The sequence below is a fragment of the Rhinolophus sinicus genome, linkage group LG14 (genome assembly GCF_036562045.2).
Source record: "Rhinolophus sinicus isolate RSC01 linkage group LG14, ASM3656204v1, whole genome shotgun sequence".
Classification (NCBI taxonomy): domain Eukaryota; kingdom Metazoa; phylum Chordata; class Mammalia; order Chiroptera; family Rhinolophidae; genus Rhinolophus; species Rhinolophus sinicus.
In genome coordinates, this window is record NC_133763.1 from 51395512 (window position 1) to 51419503 (window position 23992).

At 56.2% G+C, this 23992-nt stretch overlaps 1 protein-coding gene across 4 annotated transcripts; it reads right to left on the reverse strand.

Annotated features, from left to right (window-relative positions):
- Window positions 1-33: 33 nt before the first annotated feature.
- PI4KB (phosphatidylinositol 4-kinase beta) lies at window positions 34-23771 on the reverse strand. 4 transcript variants are annotated; one of them, XM_074318819.1, is made up of 13 exons: window positions 23360-23715; window positions 15867-16803; window positions 11615-11659; window positions 9049-9276; window positions 8017-8244; window positions 6480-6589; window positions 5836-5940; window positions 5518-5641; window positions 4525-4790; window positions 2134-2266; window positions 1888-2008; window positions 1173-1244; window positions 34-839 (listed from the first exon to the last, which is right to left on the reverse strand). In XM_074318819.1, the coding sequence occupies exons 2-13, from the start codon at window positions 16773-16775 to the stop codon at window positions 658-660; spliced, it is 2523 nt and encodes an 840-aa protein (XP_074174920.1). In that variant the 5' UTR covers window positions 16776-16803; window positions 23360-23715; the 3' UTR covers window positions 34-657. The 4 variants fall into 4 exon arrangements, with proteins under 4 accessions (XP_074174920.1, XP_019595520.2, XP_019595521.2 ...); XM_019739961.2 differs by lacking the exon at window positions 1173-1244 and having other exon boundaries at window positions 23360-23730; XM_019739962.2 differs by lacking the exons at window positions 1173-1244; window positions 11615-11659 and having other exon boundaries at window positions 23360-23771.
- Between the last annotated feature and the right edge of the window lie 221 nt (window positions 23772-23992).

Below are 23992 nucleotides of genomic sequence, written 5' to 3' on the forward strand. Positions count from 1 at the left end.
ACCCCCAAACACAACTCAGAAATAACACAGATGGCTAACTAAGGACTTTATTTCAAACAAATTAAAAAATTGAGAGCTATTTCCCTGGGTGTGGGGAAGGGACCAGGGCGAGGAACTCCCCGTGGCTAGGCCAATACCCTCGCGTACTGCAGGGGCTGTGCCAGCTCCCTTCCTGGCCCGCGATGGGGACCCTAGGCCAGAGCCCACCACCAAGGGGAGCTCAGACTAGGGGTCAGTCCCTGGGAGGGGACACTGGGGCAGCAGCATGGCCAAGGTGAACCACAGGATCGAGTCTTAAGTACCAAGAACCACTCCCCCCTTCCTGGGACCCAGACGAATTAGTAAGAGGACAGCCCGTGGAGAGAACCTCTGGGACCCTGGCGAGGAGAAAGGCCCGTGTCCTCACGTGTATCCCGTGTTCTCTGGAGGGCGGTGAGCCTGGAGTCTGTCAGGTGGTAAGACTGACACGGGGGACAGGGAGGCCCCCTGAACCCCACGGCTGGCTCCCCCAACCCCTGGCAAGCTCGACAGTTACCACATGATCCTCTGTCCTTGCCTTCCATTTCCGATGGGTGGATGGGTGGGTGGGGGGTTTCCTGGTTTGGGCCTTCCCAGGGAGGGTCCCCAAATGTCCCACGGCTCTGGGGCCGAGGAGAGTCACATGATGCCGTTGGTGAGATACTGGAAGCCGTCATAGAGTTTGGTGGTGATAGAGCGCATGCTGCCGTCCACCATCTGCTCCACCAGCAGCTGCAGCTGCTCCTCAGTCATGCTCATGTGGAACCTCTCTTTGAGGTTGCGGATGGTGCTAGAGCCGTGGAAGCAAGGAAGCTGAGAACCTGGGGGCGGCAGTGAGGGCAGAGGGTCATGGGGGGAGAAAGGAGGAGGGCAGTGGGGACAGCCACTGCAAATACAGCCAAGGGGTCCAAAGAACCCGGGCCCGCCCACCTGAGACCCGAGCAGTTCTGCTTGGCAGAGGAGGGAGAGCTGGCGGGACGCCCTGTCTTGAGCCCCTCTAGGTGAGGGCACGAGGGGAGTGGGCAGGGCCAACACCACTCCCCCAGGAAGGACTGAGGGCCCGGAGGGAAGGCCCAGAGGACGACGTAGGGAATGGGCCCTGAGCTGGCACTTATCTGGCTGCAGGCTCTGCCTATGCTAGGTCTGACACTCACAGATGACCTGGGCCACCGTCATCACGGGGCCAGACGCGGTTGCTGGGGATGCTCCTGAGCAACGGCGACAACCTGTGGGGTGGGGGCGAGGATGGGGGGAGGAGGAGACTGGCAGCTCCGATGGGTGTGCGCGACCTTAGGAGAGGGATAGGGACATGGGCCCAGAGGGCAGGAGAGGAGCGGCCTGGACAGGCGGCAGGCGGCAAGGCCGTGAGGAAACCGCAGTGAGTAGACACGGGGGAGAGAGACACAGGAGATGCTGCTCAGCTCAGCAGGAGGGGCGGGTATGGGACAGGCACGGGGCCTGAGGACAGGGCCACTGAAGTTCAAAGCCCAGTGGGGGCGATCGTGGTGACACACCTGAGTTGGTAAAGAGCTGAGCAATGGGAGGAGACAGCAACTTAGAGTTGGACAACGGATGGGGGAGAGGAAGGGACCAGGTGGCTGGAGATGGGGCTGTTCTTTCGAGTGCGCCTAGGAAGTCGTTTGTGGGGCCTCTGCCCCCTGCTCCAGGACCTAGCTCAGTCGGGAGGAATGTCCCTGGATCAGAGCTGAAAACCGTCTGGGAACCTCCTCCCCCCCAAGTCTTGAGGTGGAAGGAGCTTCCTGGAAGTTCCATGCCCCAGGGCCCCATCCTAAGTGGGAATCCTGAGGCACTCGGCCACGCCCACCCCGGACCACGCCCACCCCAGCCCCAGGCCACGCCCAGCCCCACCTTGCTGCATGATCTCCACGATCTGCACCACCTTGTCCATGTGTTTCCGGGCCGCGATCAGCCCCTGCAGCATCAGCATCTTGTAGTAGTTGAACATGTCGCCATCCAGGCCCCCCATGACCTGGGCGGGGAGGAGAGAGTGGGGGTGTGAGGGGCCCAGAGCTCCCTCCATCGGCCACTTCCCCCGACTCACCGCCCCCCTCCCGTGGCAGAGGGAACACAGGCGGCAGCTCTGGCCTGACTCACGTCCACAAACTCTGTGGTCAGCTTGAAGGCGGACGTCTCAAAGCCCAGGTTTCGGGGGGAGCTGGACAGGATGAAGCCGAAGTCGATGTGGATGATGTGGCCTTCTGCGTCCAGAAGGATATTCCCGTTGTGCCTGAGCAGGGGGCAGAGCACAGGGCGAGGCCCCAGTGAGACTGACCGAGGCGCGGCCCACGACACCAGGCAGGGGAGCCCCCGCCACGGTCCTGCTGCCTACAACTCTGGGTCCAACCACCTAGGGCCTAACGCCAGCAGCAGAAAGGGAATCAAAGTAAATGCTAGCACAGGCTGTGGGGTCTGAAATCCCTACTATTAACAAAAAAATAGTTGAAGATTATCTCAATTTCCCCAAAATTGTCCTTCTGGCACCCAGACTGATCCCAACCTAGTAGAAAACCCGGATGCCAGGGAAGGAGGCCTCTGAGGTCACAGGCCGAGCAACTGGCTCAGCACCTCCTTACCAGGTTTGATCTGTGGCTTCTATCAGCCCGTGCAGATCAGGCCCCCGGGACCAGAGCAGCAGGCTGGGAGACGTTTCAATGTAAAACAGTGTGGGGGCTTCCAGGTTTAAGTTTTAACTATTCGGTAAAGTCACGTCAGGCAACAACTGTCAGGCGCAGTTACCAGTTACCACGGGCCAGCTGCAGGGAGAATGAAGGGAGCCGGCCTTTGTGAGGCCGCATGAATGGCCAGTGGGAGGAGAACAATGACCGTGCTAGCAGCGAGCCTGGCCCATTCAGCACAACCACAGCCTCAGCTTCAACAGCGGCTTTGTTAGGCTCAGCGCTCTCGGTCTGCAGGCCACCTTCTCGGGGGTTGGTCTGACTGGCCAGAGACAGGGGGCAGGAGAAGCAGTGCCCCCGAGTCCTTCCACCTCTGCGAAAGCATTATGAAGTTAGCCCCAAAGGCGCAATCCTGAGAGTCAGGAAGGTTCTGAATGTCCCAATCTGAATTCTCCTTGTACAGGTGAGGGGATAGGCCCTGAGAGAAGAACTTACTTGTCCAAAGTCCCAAGGCCAGTGAGGGCAGTAGGTCTTTTTTCTTAACTGCTGGAGAAGGTTCGGGACTCCTTCCACTGGCTGATTCCATTCCTGTCTTGACTACACCTATCGTCTTTTGAGTTATTATGCAAGTTTTACCCGCTGCCTGTCAACCCTCTCCCCGCTCCCTTTAGAGGATGGACCCTGAGCTTCCAAACCTCTTCACTTCCTAAAGGAAAGCCCAGAGGCCAGACTAGCACCTGCCTCCTTGCCCCGTTTACTCAGTCCTGGGGCTCATCTCCAGGCTCTTTAGGCCCTGGATTCAAAACCCTGACTCTCCAGGGACAAAGTGCACAAGCAAATTCCTCATAAATAACGACCTTTCCCTTCCGCCCGCAAATGCTGAGCCTCCAGTGGCTTCACCTGTGGGGCTGACCAGGTGGGATGAGGGCAGGTTCTTAAAGCTCCCTGATCCTCGGCTGCGTCATGAGGACACAGCTGCCTGACAGGGTTTTCAGCTGGTTTCAGGGTAAGAATGCCAGGCCATGGCATGCACCTAACAGATGCTAGATTCCTGACAAGCTGCTGGTAGCCAGCTCTCACAGTGCCACCACATCACCGGGAGCCCTGGCCACCGCAGTTCTGCTTTCCCAGGGCAGAGGCGCAGCCCAGAGGCACGTCCGGGATAGTGAGCCTGAGGGGCTGTCTGGGTGTAATTATCTTTGTATCATATGCCGTTCACCTGTATGCGAAGCTGGGCCTCCAAGGTCATGTGATTTTGGAAATGACAGCTCTGGGCAAAGCAACAGATACTTAAAAGTTCTGCAAATTGTATGTTGGAATAAACGCCCATTTCAGGGCTGGGAGTTCCCACTTGATGCGCACCTGTCCCTCACACCTGCCTTCTCCTTTCTGCTCTGTCACTCAGGCCAGGCCAGCTTCCCCAGGTCACCCGCAGTGCCACAGGGGGCGCTCATTGAACAGACTGGGTCATGTCATTGCTCCACCTACAGCCTCACTGGGAAGGCCCTTCTGATGTCACTGCCCATGGTCCTCCCGCCAGGCGGCAGAGCCCAAGCTGCCATCACACTGAGCTGCCCCTCTGCCCGGAGCACGCGCCCCCACAGCTCGCTCAGTCCTCATTCTCCTTCGGCCTTCACGACCCTGCGCCGCCCACACATCCTCCCTGTCTCTGCCCCTTCCCCCCAGTGCTTGTCAGTCTGTCCCCTTGGCTCAGTCCATGGAACACGCCCGTCTCTGCTGCAAACGTGTTGCCTGTTCCCTCTTTTCCGTCTGGGCCATGGAAGGCGGGAGGAGTAAATGAGAATGACATGTGGAGGGACAGAGGGAGCCCTGGAGGGAAGGTTTCGACGAGGGGCATGAAGCCACCTACCTGTCCTTGACCTGCAGCAGGTAGCAGACCAAGCAGTAGCCAGCGCAACTCTGCACGAAATTGCGCTGGGCACTGAGGAAGGCCTCAGTGGTGTAGCTGCCGTGCTCCTGCAGGAAGTAATCGAGCAAGGAGAGCTGCGACTGTTTCTTCACCTGGTGGATGGACACGGCGTTGACCACCGGCTCAATCATGCCGCTGTCGGCGGAAATCACGAGAATCTTGTATGGCTTGATCCACAGGGGCACTCGCTCCTGTTCCCAAATGGACTGTGAGGAGACACAGAAGCACTGGGGCTGTCGCCTGCCTCCAGACAGGGGGCGCCAGAGGCCCCAACCTCGGCCATTCCCAGCCTCGGCGGCCTTGGATTCTAGGCCATCAAGTGAGTAAAACCCGACCAGGGAGTTTGGAAAGGAAGTCCAGGGCCTGACAAGACACAAGGAGGTATGTGGGAAAAGGCATCTTATAGGCAGAAAGCCCCCAAAAGTCATGGAGAACGGGAAACCACACTGTCACCTCACAAGCAGCAAGAATGGAGCTATTAACCCAATTTCAAAGAATAAGGAAAAAAGGGAAACGGATTTAGGGCCAGAGGAAGCTTCTCTAGAACATGCAAACATTTATATAAAGAACTGGATCAAACAGGTGAGGCTGCTGACCGCGACCGACCCAGCGCCTCAGGGAACTGACATCTCAGCACATTGCAGTCGCCAGTTTTGACTCAAGGACAGAGCTAACAGCCTTAAGTTCGTTCGGGGACCAGAACAGGTGCAAGTCACAAAAGGGCCACAAGAGGTCACTGTGGAGCCGTTCCTGCGGCTGTACTTCTGGGTAAGTACACGGGGAAGGAGCCAGCTTTCATTTACCCGGCATCCAGTTTAGACCTGGCAGGAAGCCAGTGGTCAGCAGCGCTCCTGCCTGCGAGCGACCTGTGCGGTCGCCTCAGGTGCGCTGCCCTCGGGCTGCGTTCCCCTCTTTCTCCTCCCCCTCTCTTACCTGCAGTTGCTTCAACACCTGGAAGGCCAGCAGCTCCTGCCGAAGATCATCCCCACACTTGACAATGACTGACAGGAGCCGCCAATTGGGGAGATGGCCATAGGGGGAGCCCTCTCTGATCCGCCTGTGAAGAGAGAAGCAAAAGGTGTCAAAGGGTGGTGCCAGGGTGAGGACAGACACAGCTTCCACTGAAAATCCCAATCAAACTCCCCGCAGGGCAGGGATTGGACCGCCTGGGAGCCTGCTGGATTTGGGGGGGCCTGACGGACAGTGCGGATGTTGCCTCCAAACTTTGACAGGGGCACAGAGACCACTCACCGCACTTTCTCCTGCCAGGGCTCTTTGAGAGCAACTGCAGAAGGGTCTTCCGGGTCTCGTTTGAAGGCTGTGGGGGTGTGAGCCAGCTGCTCCGAAAGGCGCCGTCTAGCAGGAAGAAACTGTATCATTTGCTTGGAGGAGTTACCCCAGGGCCTCACGTCCCTGTCTATGGCGGCATTCCCTGCACTGTTTCCTTGGTTCTGGGCGCACACGGATAGAAACCTGGGCTGAGAGACTCATGGAAGAAAACACACCACTGACACCTTTTTGCTAAACTGGCATGTAAAAATGCATATCACCAGGCCCCCCCAGTCAGAACTCCAGCGCCTGCGTTTTCAACAAGCTCTCCTCCCACTGCCCTGGTTCTGCCACTCCTCGTCCTCAGACCCACTCTGTGCAACGCTGCTCTAACTCCTCCCTCTGGTGCTTCCCTCCTTTGGAGTCCCTTTAACATTTAATTTCCTTCTGCAGTAGCCCAGTAATTTCTCCCCCTGCACCATCACTGCCTCAAGTTTGGTGGCCTCAGGACAAGAACAGGGTAAGGAGAGAGGAAAGGGAAAGACAAAGGCTGATGGAGAGGAAGGGGCTAAAGACAGGCAGTGCCTGAAGCAGGGCTGAAAACTGAGGGCAACGTGCGGCCATACCGGATGTCCCCGGCGGCAATGAACACGGGCTCCTTGCTCTCCTGACTGGTGATGCTGTCCACGGAAAACTGCGAGATGTTGTCGCAGCTGTTGGTGTGCATTTCCGGGAGCTGGGGAGCAGGGACGGCAGGTCAGAGTGGAGGCATGGCGCTCGCTCCTCAGACCCCTGCATGGGTGCCGTCTCCACGTCCAGATCGGCCCTCCCTTCCTATCTGCTCCAAAAGTCTCCCCTGGTTACCCTCCATCCTGACCACTTGGACCCCGGCCTGCCTCGGCCCCAGCGTGGTGTTTCTGTGTGAACACCTGCCGCAGAAACACCTGGAATGGCGCTAAGACGCAGATTCCCGTACCGCGCTCTCGGCCTGCAGTGCAATTACTGGGAATGGATCTGGAAGTCTGCCTTTTCACTAAGTTCTCTAGAAGGCTCCTAGTGCACTGAAGTCTGCAAAGCACTGCCGTGAGCACCTCAGAAAGAGGAACTTCCGCCTTCCACTCAGCTCCCCACTGGGGATGCATTCTCCCTTAGGGTCCAGAGCAGACCCCCTCCAGACCAGGTTCCACGACCACTTCTTCAGTCCAAGCCATTCAGTCTTACCTCCCCATCCCTCTCGCACTATAAAATATTCTACCAGCCCCGAGGGCCATAGCAAGTCTTTGCTTTCTCCTTCCCTCACAACGCCACTCGTCACTTCGTATACATGTTTCTTACATGTCTGTGTCCAATCCCCCCAACTGGACTGTAAACTCAAGGGCAGAGTCTGTCTGTTCATAAAGTGAGGTCTGGTGGTATCACAGCCCCACATAAAGGCTCTCTCCAACCCCAGAACGATGCCCAAGCTTCTTCCCGCAGCTTATGGGCTGCTGCCTGCAATCGGGCCACGCTGGCCTCTCCAGCTCATCCCTGACTTCTCCTCTGGCACCCACACGTCACAGCCACACAAAGCTTCTCTCAGGTCCTAAAACAAGCCAAACTCTCTCGTCTTCCAGTCTCTGCATGCCACGCCCTCTGCCTGGAATACTCTGTCCAGCTAATTCGTACCCATCTTGGGCCTCAGCTGAGGTAGTACTTGCTCCAGGCAATCTTTTGGAGTCTAAGCCCGAGTGTGGAGTAAGTGCTCCCCCACCAGCAGGTGTCCCATCAGGCCGCACCCTTGCCAGCACAAGCTCATTCGCAGCACATTCCCACCACACGCTGTGAGGCCACACACTCCTCGCAGGCAGGGGTCAGGGCTGCTCACTCACGCAGCACTCAGGGCTGGCACAGAGAAGACCCTCCACAAACATTTCCTGGATGAATGAACATACGACTTTCATCCTCTGCTTTCCTGGGACCACCTGAGACGGCAGGTGCTCAAGAAACATTCTGATTCAATTTCTCTCACTCCCTGTAGAAGTTCCGCCTGACATTTAACCTAAATTCCTCCTGCAGGAAAGCAGGCTCCTCCTGAAGCTGCTCCCGACCGGAACTGCCAGAGCTTCCCCCCTCCTCCTGGAGAAGAGGTGTTGTGCCTGCGGGACGTCCTCGGCACTTTCTCACCTCCACCTGCAGCTCGCCGATGTCATCCACTGACCAGGCCTCGTCGTCATTGTCGTAGTTGGGCACAGTGCTGAAGCTGCCTGCCCGCTGCTCGTGGCTGATGCCACAATCGGGCAGGTTCTCCACGGACCGTGTGCTCCGGATCCGGTTCTCGGGGATCCGGGCAGGGACACTGGTGGTGTCGAAGTTTTCACATTCAAGGACTTCCACATAGATCAGGTAGGGAGCCTGGGGGGACAGCAAGAAGCGCATCTGCCACTCACTGCCACCCGTTCCCTAAATCTCACCTGTTAGCACAGCGCCCCCTGCTGCTCACTCCCAGCTCCGATCCTCAACCCTCAGGCCCGACACTGAGAACGCCCTAGTTCGGGCAGGAACTTGTCCTCTCATCACCTATATAAAGAATTTGGGCAGGAGCGTGCACAAGTCTTCAAAATGTTTCAGCTGAGCTTCCAAATGTATAGATGATACACTCTGGGCAAAAGCACTGCAAACTATCAGGCCTAGCAGAGAGGCCTGGAAGCCCATGGGGGCTTGTCCTACCAACACACAAAAACACCAGGGAAAAGCGGGGCACTGTTGCCCAGCAGGGCTCTCATCTTCAATATTTCGGAAAGTAAAATCTGAACCGTCAGTACTCATTCCAACCAGCAAATTTCACTAGTTTGCTCCAGTGTGAACGGGGGGCATCGTTTTCTCCTCCCTGCTCACCCTGCTTGGAAAAGGCCTTGGAAACAAGATGTGTCTCTACGCTCTTGGTGCTGTCCCTGGCAAGCCCACGAGCTGTAGAAGAGCCACCAGCAGGACTGTAAGGAGGGCTGGAAGAGGCTCCCTCCTGAGACATGGCAAGAGATGAGCTGGAAAGACCAGGCCTCTTTGGTCCAGGAAAGCAAAGCCCAAGACAGGGCACGGGAGGGTCTCCGAATCACCACAGCACCGAGGCAGAGCCCAGGTGGATGCGGGCCCGTGATGCTGGTGGGCATCTCCGGGCCCAGCACAGAGCCCAGACGAGTGTGGAGCAGCCCCACCTACCTTGTCCTTGGAGTTGAGGACGACAGCCTGGGTGTGGGGCACGCGGACCACGTGGTGGTCGAAGCCGGCAGTGGGCAGCCAGACGCGGGCGGGGAGCTTATGGTTGAGCAGGGAGAGCTCTGAGATGAGCCGCTGTGTCTTCTGCTCCTTGGTGGGGAGCGTGGCCAGCCGCTTGCCGATCGCCATCAGGGACTTGATGAATTCTCGCTCAGGAGCCAGTCTGACAGGCTGCGGGGGGGGGGGGGGGCGAAGCAGACAACGGTGAAGAAACCACAGAAAAAGTGGCCTGCCACTCAGTCACCCCCGGCCACTCAGGCCAGGGAGCCCCAGGGCTTGCAGATCCACGGAAGGGCTGTGTCAGGTCTAGCAGGAGACCCCACCCCGCTTGTCAACCTGAATGGGGAAGAGGTGAGAGCCAGCATGTCCCTTCTCCATGTGCTGTTTCTTAAGGGTAAGGGGGGGTGTGACTCCAGGTCACTGGGTTGCACTCCTCTTCTCTTGGACTTGAGCTCCTCGGGAACCATCCCAAGGCTTCAAGATGGGCGGGGGGACAACACCCAGAGAGGTGACCCAGGGCCCCCAGAGAGGAGAGCTGCTCACACCTGAAGTGCTTCATCCAGCTCCAGGACGGGCTCCCCTGTCCCCACCCGATCTGGGCTGGGGCGCTGCCAGGGCCCACAGCTGAGCAGGGGCGCTCTGAGCCAGTATTTCCCTTTCCAGAGGACTCACTCCATTCCAATGACTTGTGTTGATTCTGTGGCATCCCCCCACCCCCGCCTCCCGTGATCTCTTAGAAGGGCTCAGCGTGCATGCAGCGGACCACAGGGCGATGAGAAGAGGACGCACAGACTTGGCATCCATGAGGAATAATCAACAGGGAAGGAAACGGCAGAGGCAGGCAGGCAGGGGTGGGCCCTGGGTGGGGAAGGCCAGCTCCTTCCAGCCCTGGACGGAGGACCCTGAGGCCTGTCTTTCTGTGACTCCTTCCTGGGTCCTCGTGCCCCACCTCTCAGGACTAGGGTCCCCACATGTGCTCCCTGTTGTGAGCTTGCACTTCAGTCATTCCCAGAAAGGGGGTGGGGAAAAGATGGCCGCAGGCAGCTGGACACGAAGAGAGGTTCTTTCCCCAGTCGAAGTCCTTCTACCAGAAGGGGTATTTTATCAAGATGGCCACCAGCTGCCCGTCGGCCTCCCACCCGCTAGATAAGGACACCATCTCCTCTTCTCATAGAAACCGTGCTTCACTCACCAGGTTTTTCTCTCCCTCTCAGTGTCTTCCTTAGTTTCCTGATTGAGAATTTCTATCTCACTCCCTCAAACTGCAAAAAGGAGCTTCTTTTGAAAGCTGGGCAGCACCAGGCAGAGCCAGGCTCACCTGTCGGCCCGGCCCCACAGGGGCTGCCCAGCCCCACGATAATAGTAGCGTGTCTGGGTCAGTCACCCTACTTTGGGAGGCAGGGCTGAGGAGAGATACAGGAAGACAACAGAACTAGGCTTCTGTGGTCCCTGGAACTATCCCAGGGGCCTAACGGAGAAAGACAAAGACAGGAAGGACTCTCCTTCATTCATCCTGATCCCCTAATCCATCCACTCAGGTGGCAAATGCTCACTGTCCCGAGAACCCTCACCCCGACCAATTCACAGTCATCTCAGATTAGAAAAGGCTGCATTCCTTCCCATCCTCAAATCAGCGTACGTGTCGGGGGCCCCTCATTACGTGAGCATGTGGGAAATGTGACCCCGGGCTCCAGAGACAGGTTCTGCCACGTGGGACGAGATAGGAATCATGATTGAAAGGGAATCAGCAGAGAACGGAGAAAACGGATTGGGCAGACAAATCAAAAATAAAATGTAAAAGAAAGTCATCCAAACTCCCAGAGGGTCCAGCATTTCCTCTCACGTCTCTACCCAGCAACAAGGTCCAAGACTCTGTGGGACCAGAAGGTCAGGGGTTAGTCCAGAGGGAATAAGAAGGAGAATGATGATTCGGGAACATCTTGGGCAGGGAGCTGGGAAAGGGGAGAACTCAGACCTGGAAGAAATGTGGTTGAAGTTAAAAAGGAAACCGGCTGTGGGGAGGCACATCGGTCCTCCAGGCCAAATGCTGCTTGCTTTTGGCATCAGCTCACCCAGCACAGGACCCGGCATTTAGAAGATACTGAATAAATATTTGATGGTCTGATGGCAGAAGCCATGGGGAAAGGGTTCTGCATGGGAGAAACAGACCCTGGGGGTTTCTGCCAGGCGGTGCTTGGCTCTAATCCAGGGGTAAATTCTACCTCTCTCCCAGCTGTTTGTTCTAGAGACCCAGGAGCCGGGGGCTGCATCCCAGCTGTCTCTGGGAATAGGATCAACTGAGCCCCCTGAGCCTGGGCTCGGGGCTTTGGCAACAGGGCAGGGGACTCCTCCAGGTCTGGGAGGCCTGGGAGAGAGGCGCTGACCTCCCAGGAAGAAATGGCACCTTTGAACTCCAGCCTGGGCCTAGGGACTCAGAAGACCTGGGGACGGAGAGGAAATGCGGCCATGGGGGGAGCCTGCCACCCAGTCCCAGCCTGGCCCCACTTACGGAACTGAATGAATTATCAATACTCTCGGTGCTGGATGAGAGCTCCTGGGAAAGGGCCAGAGGGTAAGGGGAGGAGGAGGAGGCAGGGAGGGAGGAGAGAGAGACAAAGGCAAAGAATTTAGCTCCAACTTGGACCATGTGCTTCTCTTGTGTAGCTCTGCTTTCACCTCCGTGCTTTAATGAAATACAGTCAACCCAGAGAAGCCCCTGGCCTAGTCTTGACACCGAGGGAGACGCTGGAGGGTTAGTGCAGACACGCTCAGAAGGGCCTCTGCCTGCACTCTCCCGCTGTTCCTGCCTGCCCGAACCTTCCTTCTAGGACCAAACCCTCAAGCTGGGTCACTAGGGCGGTCACCACACTGCCAAGCCTCGCTGCCTGCCCTTTACCCCCTCACATCCTCTCAACCAAACCCTTCTCCAGGGAGACCTCACGGGATTGGATTGAACCATACGGGGGCCCGTGTTCTCCCAGCTCCTTGGAAACGCCAGGGAGGAAGCAGAAGAGCGGAACGTTCAATGCCAGGCCTGTCTCCCAACCTAGAATCGTGACCAGGGCACCGCAGACTCCTGAGTGGGCAACCCCTGGGCCAGGTGGGGCTGGGAGTGAAGGATGAACACCCCTCCCCACCCCCTGCAGCTTTCCTACCAGGCTATTGCACAGTTTTTCAACATAGTTGGGAGCTAGGTCCTGGCTGACCCGTGAGAAACTGGGTACCCGTGCAGCAGCTGTCCTCGCCCCAGCCCAGGGGTTTATCTGAACCTCCCCCAGTCCTGCGTCTTTCTGGGATCCGAGAGCCAAACGGGAAGGGCCTTTAGTCAGACTCATTGAGCGGCTGTGTGGCAGCTGGAGCACAGGCCCAGCCCAGGTTCTGGGCCACAGCTGTGTGTGTGTGTGTGTGGGGTGGGGGGTATCTGTGTACCAGCCTGCCGGAGGGGAGGGGCCTGGACCTAAGGGACAAAGTCCCAGGGCAGGAGGGCAGTGGTCACTGAGCTTCTACTGTGCAATTAATTCAGCTCCACGGCTTACGTACTGTTCTGGTGGGAGGTCCTGTAGTCAGGCCTTCATCACAGAACCTGGGGAGGCGCTTTGGGGGAGACTGTTGCGCGTTGGGAGGCGGTGGGAGGGAGAACTGAGGCAGCGAGGGTGCCAGAGTCTAGTGTGACTTAGAGGCTCAATTTCTACCATGAGCTGGTGGGGGGTGGGGGGAACACCAGGCAACACGCCAACTGATTCTCCCCCAGACAGGTCCTGTCTGGCTCAGTACCAGCCGTGGGGGAGGGGAGGTACAGCACCATGTGCTCGTCTGTCTCCTCCGTAGGCTGGATTCACTGCTACTGAGTCAGCTCCAAGGAGAACGGCGGAGCCAAGAAGCTGCTATCACACCACAGCGGGCTCCAGTGCGACTCGCAGATTTCTCTGCACAAAGGCTACAGCCCTGAGACAGCTGATCCGCACGAGTGCATTCTGTGCTGCAGGCTGTGGGGTGGTGCTGGGATCTCTGCTCTCTGCACCCCCAGCCATGCCAAACGTTTACCATTTGCTTACAAATGGGAGGGGAAGCTGCCTGAGCAGAGTCCTCCACGAGGCTGATAAAAACGGCTTGGAAGGAGGGAAATGGGGACGGGAGAAAGCAGTGCGAGAGCCCTCCAACTGCAGGGAGGGTGCAAAGGATTCCTCCTTGAAAGACAACTGGGGCCTCGGTGAGATCTGGGCGGAGAAGCCTGGGGGAGACCGCAGCCTCACACGCAGCTGGGCCTCTTGTCCAGGCCTCGGCCCCCCGCGCCTCCACTGGTGGCAGGAGCAGGGGATTACGCTCAGAACCCACAGGGGAGAGGCATGGGGAGAAGCGCCAGGGCCCAGCCACAGCCTCCCGTGGGGACTCTGCTCAGCCCTGAGATAACGGTGTCCTTGGTTTTAGCGAGCTGTACATGTCCTCCTTCTACGCAGGAAACAACTTTCCAAGAGAGCCAACAAGTCCACCAACAAACCGCTGGAACTGATAAATTCAGTGACATTTCAGAATACAGAATCAAGTCACGAAGTGCACAGCTCCCTGGCTCACGGGGCCTCCATCCTGCCTTCTAGGTTCCCGCAGGGATGGAGAGCAGTTACGGCCCGTCCCCCAGGGCCTCGAGCACAGGCTTTGCTCCGTGCAAGCTCAGCAACTACTTGAGTGAATGAATGCTGCATGACAAGAGGAGTAGAGGAAGGAAAACCAATTCCCTTGGGGTTTGGGGGACAATGGCCTTGACAGATGGACCCTCAAAATGCCCAAGGGGTTTGGAGACGCCTCTGTGCGAGGACTCCAGCGCTTGCGCTCCTAGGGGCACCTGTATTCGTTCTCTCTCACTCTCACTCTCACGTTTCCCGAGGAGCCACAGTGGGTTCAGGTGTCTCGTTCTGCCAGCATCAGATAACCCAGGAGTGGCCGGGGATGCAGTGTCGCCTTCTTCTCCCGGATCCAGTGTCCCACGATAAAGGAACCAGGTTGGGAAGAATGGCAGCTGGAGGAGCCACCCTAGGGGGCTGGGGCACCCACAGAATGCCTGCATCTCAGTGTGTCACCCATCACCCCACTGGGGCAAGAGTCAGGTGCAAGGAAGAGCGACCAAGGAACAGCACAGAGTGAGACACCCCCTGGGCCTCAGCCTTTCTGGTCCTACGATGAGGATGACAGAATACACACGGAGAAAAGCCCAGCCTGACAGAGGCGCCGGGTGCACCTCCAGCTGTGCACTCTTCCTGACCGGAGTCCCACATCTGGATGATGCTTTCTGCTCGCCAACAACCTCCCTTCATGACCCTGGGCTTCCCTGCCAAGGGCAACCAGAAATGGAAACGGGCCTTTCTGGTTCTGAGAACAGCTGGGCTCTGCCTGTGCGGGATGTGGAAACCTAGGTCAAGACCACGTTGTTCTTCCGCAATGGGCGGACAGCTGAGTCCCTGGGAAAGCAGCTGCTGAGAAATGCCCGGCACAGGTCAGCTGCACGGTTAGGAGCACCAGCTGTGACGTGAGCCCTGGTCCGACGTTCACCAGGCGAAACTGCAGGCAAACATCTAACCTGTTGGCTCAACAGTAAATACCAGCCGTCTCTTAGGGGTGTTGTGAGGATTCAACGTAAAGTACTGGACATGATACACACATGTAATACGTGCTCAATACACGTTGGCTCTTTTAGCTCCGCTGATTAAAGACTGAATTTCCAGAGCAAACAGGCTCTGGAGTCTCTCTCCCTCCTAGTCACTCAGACCTCCCTCTTGTTGAAAGAAGTCCCACTGTATCAAAAACGTGGGTGGGTTATGTGCCCCACAGAGGCAGAGGCCAGTATGCATTTTCCAAGCAATGCAAATTCCTCCTGCTGTTCTCCTCCTGTCCTGGGCTGGGCTGGCAGCCAGGATGGGAGCTGGGCTGGTGGTGAGTTGGGGGGGGGGGGGACTGGGGCCCCGCTGTCTGGGTGGGACACCAGGCCACCGACACTTCCCTGCTCTCTGTCCCCATGTGGGCATGACCTCCTGAGGTGCTGCTCTCCTCCCTGCTCTGTACCCGAAGTGGACACCCCCACTGCTGCTGCAGCTCTCTCCTTTCCAGATACTAGAGTAAATGCCTGCGATTTACTCTACACTCGAAGGTTGCTTCCCTCCTTTTGTGCTTCTCCCAAATGATGTGAGAAAGACCGATATCCCTGCCCCCCAGGAAAAGGCTGGCAGGCAAGATTCTGCAGCTGCCTGGGTGATAGGGAACGAACCTTACCCTGATGAAAACAAAAAGCAGGATCTTCAGGGAGGGGGGTGTGGGGGAGGGACCGTGGGAGGCAGGGTCAGGAGGAGGAAGCTGCACCCACAGAACTCACACACACAGGCCCTTCTCCTGGCCTGGCCTGCCCATGGCTGCTGGTGGACACCCCAGGTCTCAGGTCAGGGTCGGGGGGGCCTCGGCCTGTTCTCAGTAAGCGGGGAGGCACTGGACTGGCAGTGCAGGTTAGGGGAAGCAGCGTGGGGCAGTTAGTACCAGCCCCGCTTCTGCTATATGACCTGAGACGAGTCACGTTACCTGCCTGGGTCTCCGAGCTGTTCCTCTGTAAAACGAGGCAGTTGGAATACATGAATTCTAAGGCCTGTTTCCGTTCTAACATTCCACGCTTTGATCAGTGAAAGGACACAGAAGGAAGGAGAGGAAAGGACAGCAGGGCCCTTTCCCAGACATCCCGTCTGCATGCCCCCTCGCCCCTCTGGCCCCCCCCGGAATGTTACCTCGTCCTCACTCTCCACTTTGGGGTTGCTGGCTGTCCGTTTCAGGCTGCTGCTGAGACTTATGCTGGCGGTGGCGTCGGACTTAGAGCGCTGGTGAGTCCTTTTAGAGGGGGACAGCCCCGTGTCGGGGGCCGGGCTGAGGGAGGGCAGCTCCCTCTTGCGGTGAGCGGGCTTCAGCTCGTCGGACAGGATGAGCCTCCGCAGCTTGGTCCCGCGGGAGTGCCGCTGGGTGGAAATGTGCATGTCTGAGGAGTAGGCCCCGAGCAGCAGGGCGCACTGCAGGGAGAAGTCCACGCTCTGGCGGCAGCGGTGCACGATGTAGGGCTTGATGGCGTCGCCCACGTCCTCGTCCATGTGCACGTACATGTTGAGCAGCTGCGGCAGGTAGAAGTCCACGTCCTCGTTGCGGAAGCAGAAGAGCCGGTTGCCGATGTAGGCTTGCACGCCAGGCTCCTTGGAGTTGTACAGGTACGAGATGGCCATGGAAATGTCAAAGAGCTTGGACTCGAACAGCCTCAGCAGCCACGACTGCTTGGCCGAGTTGTTCTGCCGCCGCCGCCTGGCTCCCTTGGCGGTGCCCGAGGCCACCGTGGCCTCCAGCTCGTCTTCCTCCTCCCTTATCCGGGCGGGTGGATCGTCCAGGCAGCGGATCTCACCGTCCACGCCATCCCCGTTGACCAGCTCCAGGGGGGCGCCCCCGTCAGAGCTGGCGACGCCTCCGTGCGAAAGCTTCACCTTCTGCAGCACCTCCTGGCAGGCCTTCTGGGCCACCTCGGGGTCAATCACTGACAGTTCCCCGACCCCCTCCGTGATGACGCTCAGCAAGGAGCCCCCATTATTCCCTGGTGGGCCAGGGGTGGACTCAGAAGCTGGCTTCAGGGGGGCAGGCGCCACCACCGTGTCTCCCATGGCCACAGCCAGACTTCGAGCTTCCAAGCTACAGGAGGAAGGAGGGAGAGGGGAACAGAGGGAGACACAGACACACACGGGTTAGTGGCACCAACCTCAGGTCTGCCCTTCGCCATGAAACCTGCCCCGGGCCTCCTTTCTTTCTGTCTTCCTGGACTCCTTCAAAAACAGAAGAAAAGTCATTTCTCGCCAGGAAGCTTTCCCTGACTCCCTCCGCTTCTGGTCACAATTCCTCTTCATTCCTTCAGCACTTAGTCACTCAGCTTAACCTCTGTTCCGAACTTGGACTTGCAAAATGTTGCTTTATGAGCTTTATGTTTACACGCTTTACAAATTCTGGTCTTATTCCCCTGTCCCTACCACTTCTCTGTCTTTGTGCTCTCCCCAGGTCTCCCTTTAAATTCTTTTCCTCTTTATTTTTTCAAGGACGGCGCAGCTCCCGGTGGCCCCTGCGGGGATCGAACCGGCAACCTTGGTGCTACCAGCACCACGCTCTACCCCACTGAGCTTACCTGCCACCCCTTTCTTTCCTCTTCAAACTGCATTTCCTTACTCATATAACACTCCACACGCAGGGGCTGAGCACGGCACCTTTACTTGGTATTAAAGTTGTGCTGCTTTCTTCTAGTTACAGGTACTTTCTTACCTTCCCTTTCAGATGCAAAACTTCCAAGGAACAAGGGCCAGCAAACACCAGGCCGGGCTTCCCTTAGAAATACACAGCTCTGAAACAGCCAGCATCCGGCCTGCTGAGGCAGCTACAGTCTAGTGGGAAGACTAGTGGACTTGGGAGACAGATAGGCTGGTATTCAAAATCCTGGCTCTGCCACGCGAGGTGTAAATGTATGCAAGCCATCTCGCAACTGCAAAATGGGACAAACATACCTACTTCTCACTGTTGCCACATGGAATCAACAACTTAATGTGTGTAAAAAGGTCTAGCACACAGCAGCCCCTGGCACACAGCAGTACTCAGTAAATGCTGGCTGAATGCTAGTCACCTAAAAGGTTACTGAACAGTGTGCTGCGTGCACGCGTACGGGACGGAAGTACAGTTACTTTGTTGTTTGAAAATCTTCCAAAACGTGTATGACAGCCCTTGGCTATCCCAACACTACTTTCCCCATTCTCATACACACTCCAAGAACGGCAGGGGCTGTGAGAAGGCAGAAAGAAATCAGGCTGGAACTCACAGGTCTGGAACGTCCCAAAGAACGGGGGGAAAGCAAATCCCATACCTCAGACGGACCCGCAGAAGGAAATTCCGTGAGAACACTGCTAACCAAAGCCACCGCCCTCCTAGAACAGTTCTGCGGGGCCTCAGCACACGCAGATTGGGAGACTCAGAGCAGAACAGGAGGAAATGTCAAGGTACAGGCTGGGAGAGGCACGCTGTTCATGTCGGATCACCCCAGCTCCAGAGTCGGGCTGGAGTCAGCAATGGGCTCAGAGGCCTCTTCACAAAAAACACAAATGGAGCGAGTCTAAGACACACTCAGCTGTGGACAAGCTGGGGGCAGGGGCTACTGCAGAGCGGGCATGACGTCACCCCAACTACTGGTGACGTCACCTTTGACGCCGGTGAACCTGGGTGCATATACTTTGGGCAGGTGGAAGGAGGCCCGGACCCAGGTTCTCCAGTCTCTCTGGAAAGCCCTGGTTTCCACTGCCACCCTTCCAGGGCCTCTTGCACCTCTGAAATGTTGAGCGTCATGTCCCCACTTATTACGTAGTGTAGCTGCCTGCCTCCCAGCGGTCTGCATTAAAGTCTTGCGGGAAGACAGATGGGGAACTATTCTGTGCTCTGAGATCGCCAAAAAAGGCTGCTTCAGTTGCTCTCTCTCCCAACTCTGTCAAGCAAGAAGTTCATCCCCAAATTGAATTTCCCTGACGCAGTTGGAGCTTGGTGTTGGCAAAAAAGGTGGCAACCCTTTCTCTGTGCTCTCTCCCCCAAATTACTCAGTGCCCTCTGAGCGGCAGAACCAGCACGGCTGCCTGCGTGGATCCGCTCCTGCTCGCGGCTATGGGCTGCACCGGAATGAGGAGGAAGTTTCCTCATCCCTGCCACGCCTCTGCGGGGTTCTCTGCATCAGACGGTCACTCCAATCCCACTGCGACCCCTACTTCTTAGGGCTACCTAGAAACTCAGAAGATAGACAGCCTCAATCATTTTATGCGAACATTTTCCCCCCTCCATCTCTCTGTGCTCGGCGTCTTTCCCTTTTTCTCTACTCCAGAGACTTCCAAGTCACCCAAAGCTCCTAAAACTCCACTTTTCAAAACTTCCAAGGGAAATGAAATTCAAGCATGCTCCCACACACAGCATTGGTGGCAGACAGCCGCTGCATTTCCTCGTGAGGAAGGGAGGTCAGGGCACCACCGTTTCTCTCATCTCAGGGCTCACTTAGGAATCCCACGTCACAGTACTCGGGGGACGTCCCCACTGAACAGAACCCCCGTTTGGCAGTCTTTACTCCTCAGGGAACCAGATGATGTCAAGAGGTGCAGGAACCAGACACCTGTCCTACAGGGGCAGCTGTGCCACCAGAAACTGCCCCACTGGAGCTGGGCGTCCCTCCGGGCCTCTGAGCCTCAGGGCCGGCCTGCATATGAAGCAAGACATGGGGGGCAGGGGGACATATGGAAGGGAATTTAGGTTGTTCTGGCAATTTAGACAATAAAAAATAAAAAAGGGATTCTCTAAAACCTAAATCCAAGATCAATTCATTCACTTTCAATCGCAAAGAACATACAGCTTTGATAAGTAACCATTCTAAAGAAAGTGAAAGACCTAGAAAGTGAAAGGAAAAAAGAAAGATCAGATTCTGTAGTCACCACCCTTTCCCTTGTAAGTCAGAGCATAAGAAAAAAAGTGAAAGAAGAAAACCCAAACCTTTACTATCAAATGGCTCTCAATGACATTCAGACAACGGAGGCCCCACATTTCACAAGAGGAGCCTCATGTGCCCTTCCAGGGAGACTGGCAGGGACCCCAGAAGGCGCCCCCTGCCGGCCTAGCAGCTGGCTTCTAGGAAAGGGTTGGGAGTGCTGACAACTGCCGGGGCTCCACAGCTATGTGTGGGCCACGTAGGGCGTCCACAACTGAGCATCAGGGGCTTGTTCAGAGCAGAGTGGCAGCTGTGGGGGGCAGAGAGGGTTCCTAGGCGCATGTTCTGTGTAACTGAGCATTTACGCAAATGTCTGCAGAGGACTCTGCGGGAAGGGGATGCTGTCATTTAACCTGGCTTCCAGCTTCTCGTCACCTCGGAGATTCTAGGCAAACAACCCCCACTGGCCTCCTTATGGACCGGTCTCTTCTAGGACAGAATGGTAAAGAGGCGGACTCAATCCCCTCACCCGGTTCATTACCATTCCCTTCTTTGAATCTTTTCCCATGGACTAGATAAATGTGGACTGGGTCAGACCCATCCTCATGTTTTCATGTGTTCCTGTATTTTCACAGAATTGCCTTTAAGAGATCATTTGATTTCGTGCTCTGCCTCCAAGGAGATAGGCGAGCTCAATTTTCCTCCTCTGAAAAGATCCCTTTGAGATGGAGCATATGAGTTGGAAAAAGGGTAATGGAGCCAGTATCTTCATCCTTCAAGGTGGGAAGTTAAGAGAGACTATTAAGTTAATGGAAAAGAAAGGGGGTTCTAATGTTATTTAAGACTTGCAACAGAAGTAAAAATGACGTAATCATATAAATAAGTGGTATAAATCCCCTCAAGCTAAATCTTCTTTTGTAAAATTAATAAATCAAGAAATAGAGGCCCAAGCATTTTATGGCAATAAGCTTCAGAAGTAAACACTGAGCTAATTAAGAGGTTAACTCTAAAAGAGTAGGAGGAGGGACGCATGGAAAGGGACAGTTGATTTTCATCATAAACTTACGTACCATTGGATTTGTTACCAAGAACGCAGATACCTTTAAAAATGGTTTTTAAAAAGAAGGTGCTCTTCAGGAGAGACTCCCCCTGTCACCCTAGGCTGCCTGTTTTGTTGAGCAGGTCCCTCTTCATATCTCAAAGTCTAACTCCAACCTCACTCATCTTTCCCCCTTGACCTCAGTGGTGACGATGGAGACTGAGTACTACTTTTTTCTCGGAGAAACACAGGGCCAAGCAGTGAAGCAGGCTCAGGCCCTGCCGGGAACCAGGTAAATGTGTACCCAAAGCTCCAAGGGGAGTTGACATCAGGAGAGAGGGCATTCTCAAGCTACCAGCAGGAGGGTAGGGAGGGCAGTGGTCTCAGGATAGTTAAGTCAATATTGAATCAGGCTGAGAATTCTCTGTGCAAGGCCATCGAGCTGGTATAAGCAGATTCCAGCCAGACAGCCCAAGCCAGCTCTGGGAGCCTCTGCTGAAACAGACAGATGACAAAGCAACCTGTCGGCTCACCTCTCTCTGAACTGTTCCTCCCTGCTGCAAGCCCCAAATGCACTTGGACTAGGCCCTCTCTCATCTCAGGCCAGATACGGAAAGATTCCTTCCAGACTTCTTCCCCAAATCAAAGAATCTCAATTTCCTGCTTTGGATAGTGTTCAGCAAACATGTTCTCCTGTGGTGTGGACCCAGCTCTGAGAAGGCAGCGGGGGAACTAGGGAAATATGATTTCTCTTTGGGGGTGCTTCCAAGGAGCAAAGCTGCTCCGAAAAAGGGGGGTTCTGAGTAGACTACGCTCTGGCCAACTAGGAAGGGCAAGTGACATGAGGCAGTGGGATTGCTTTCAAACAGGCCGAGAGTCAGATGAGGAATGGAACTTCACATGCCCTCTTCGCCACCGCAGGCCAAGACACAGACATGGCGTACAAGGGAGCAACTCGTTTCCTAAGTCCCGTCTCACTCCAAAGTTCTCTTTTCCAGCCAGCTTCCTCAAAGGGCTTGCCCACAAACATACTTCCACCTATGGAATCTGGAGTTATGGGTCAAGTGCAAGAGGAACAGCACAGCAGCACCTTAAGGCAGTGGGAAGAAAGAAGCAGGCCTGGAGCTTGTCTTTCAAACGGACTTACGCCCATGGCTATAGACTAGAAAGACCCAACAGAGGGACCAGGACGAAGGAGAGTTCTCGGGATAACTAAACCACTACTAGTAAATACTTTTCGTCTGAGAAACCCAGAGTGTGTTGTAAACAAGTAAACAGAGTCTAATTTTACCCCCACCCCACACCCTGCTATTAGCCAATTATTGCACTGATGCCTATAGAGTGGACCATTTTCCCAAAAAGGTCACTGTAGAGGTCAAGCATGGAGGTCACACGTTGGACCCAGGAGTCCTGATTCTGAACGTACAAGCTCTTTCCCTTGTTTCCTGATCCTTTTTCCAGTGAGCCACCCCCCAACCCCACCCCAGCCCTAAGCTCTTAGGGAATCAACCAAAACCATTCTGGAAGCTGGTTCCTCTTGGATCTGGCCAGAGGTGGGAGGACCCTCTATTCTGTGATCCCTTTAGGACAAGCCTAACATTACATAATCCAAAAGGAAATTTCTCACAACCTCACTTAGTTTCCATGCAGGACATTCCCCCCCCCCACTAGTGACTGATGCTGAGTAGACAACAAAGTGTAATCGGATCCGGGACTTGTTCAAAACCTGCTCCATCCTTCAGAAACACCCTTCTGTCCAGGAAAGCCTCAATGACACAGCTAGGCTCCCCCTCCTCCCAACGCATCTTCTTCTTAGTTCAAGGTTTAGCTGATCCTGAAATGAGTTGTATATGGAGATAAAGCGTGTGACAGGATACAGACAGACCACGGGGAAAACAGAACCAAGTGCCACACGGATCAGCCAAGTTCTCGAAACTCGACGGAGAAGGCGTCCAAGTTGGAAGTCCTGAATGGGAAGGGGTGCTGTGATATCTCCTCACTTCTATAGGGACAAACCCCCAGAGGTTGGGGGACTAAGGAGGGGTAGAGGGAAGCCAAAGAAAGTTCCAGGGCTCATAAAGAACTCCAGAGAAGAAGAGGGAGGACGACAGCCAAAGTGGAATGCGAAGGATACTTTGGGAATGACGATGAGATCCTTGAAGGAGCGGGGAAGAGGCAATTCTGGGAAGTGAGGAGCTTGGTGGGGGGCGGTGAGGTAATGGAATCCGAAGACGCAGAGGAAGAGAGGGCCACAGTCTTTAGCTCAGGGCAATGGGAACTCCGCGCGGAGGCTGCAGAGACGCTGGAAGGAAGGGGCAAAGTAGGAAAAGCGGTACAGGCGGAGGTCACGGGAGAGGTTTGGGGCAGGAGTACAGACGACGAGGAAGGACGACCAAGAATGGACATTCTAAGAGGGGTCCTGATGTGCAAAGAGTTCGTGACTTAAGGAAAAATAATTCGGGACGGAGGCAGCAGGGATCAGAGTGAGGGAGGGGGGAACCCCCGGGGCAGAGGGAGGAGCTAACCAGAAGAGGAAGCCAAAAGGCACAGGAGGACCCCGGACCTGAATGGACACGGTGGGGAAGGAACCCGGGGTGCAGCTGCCACCGGGAGGGCAGTTTTGTAGTCGAGTCCAGGTGTGGGGGCGGGGGGAGCTGTGCCGGACACGGTGGGAGAGGGACCCACACGAGGGGGACTCCGGGGTAGGACTCGCTTACCTCCGGGGGACCTCCGCGGAGGGGGTGCGGGCGGTCGGGGTCGGGCTGCCGACACCGCCGCCTCAGCAGCAGCGGCCGCTCCCGGGTTCCATTGGCCGCCTGCGCTTCCCTGACAGCGGCCGCGGCGGCTGCACCAGGCCCCGGCTGCGGGGGTGCCCTCGGCAGCGCCTGAAGGGGCCTTCGCGCTGTCTCAAGTTCGACCGGGCCGCACAGCCTTCTCTTCCTCTCTCCGCACAACCAAGACCAAAAAAAAAAAAAAGAAAGAAAGAAGGAAAAAAAATCCCCAGCAGGGCTCGATTCTTCTGAGTCCAAGCCCTTCTTCTTGGGATACGCTTTCGTGCTCCTCCGACGCTCAGGACCCCGCCGATCCCATAGTAATCTAAGGAGGCGGGTGAGCTGCCCGGAACATGCCTGTTCAGAAATAGAAAAGGGGGCGGGGAAGATGGTTGGAAACTGGGGAGGGAGTGGCGTACGAGGGGAGGATCCTACGTGTGAGAGGCGGGGCCAATGTTTGGGGGGCGGGCCTAAGAGAGAGTTTGCGAGGCTAAGGAAGCCGAAAGGGAAGTAAAATTTGCTGGCTAAAGGGCTAGGGCTCCCGTCCTCGAACAGAGAGCGGCAGGTGGGCGTGGGTGC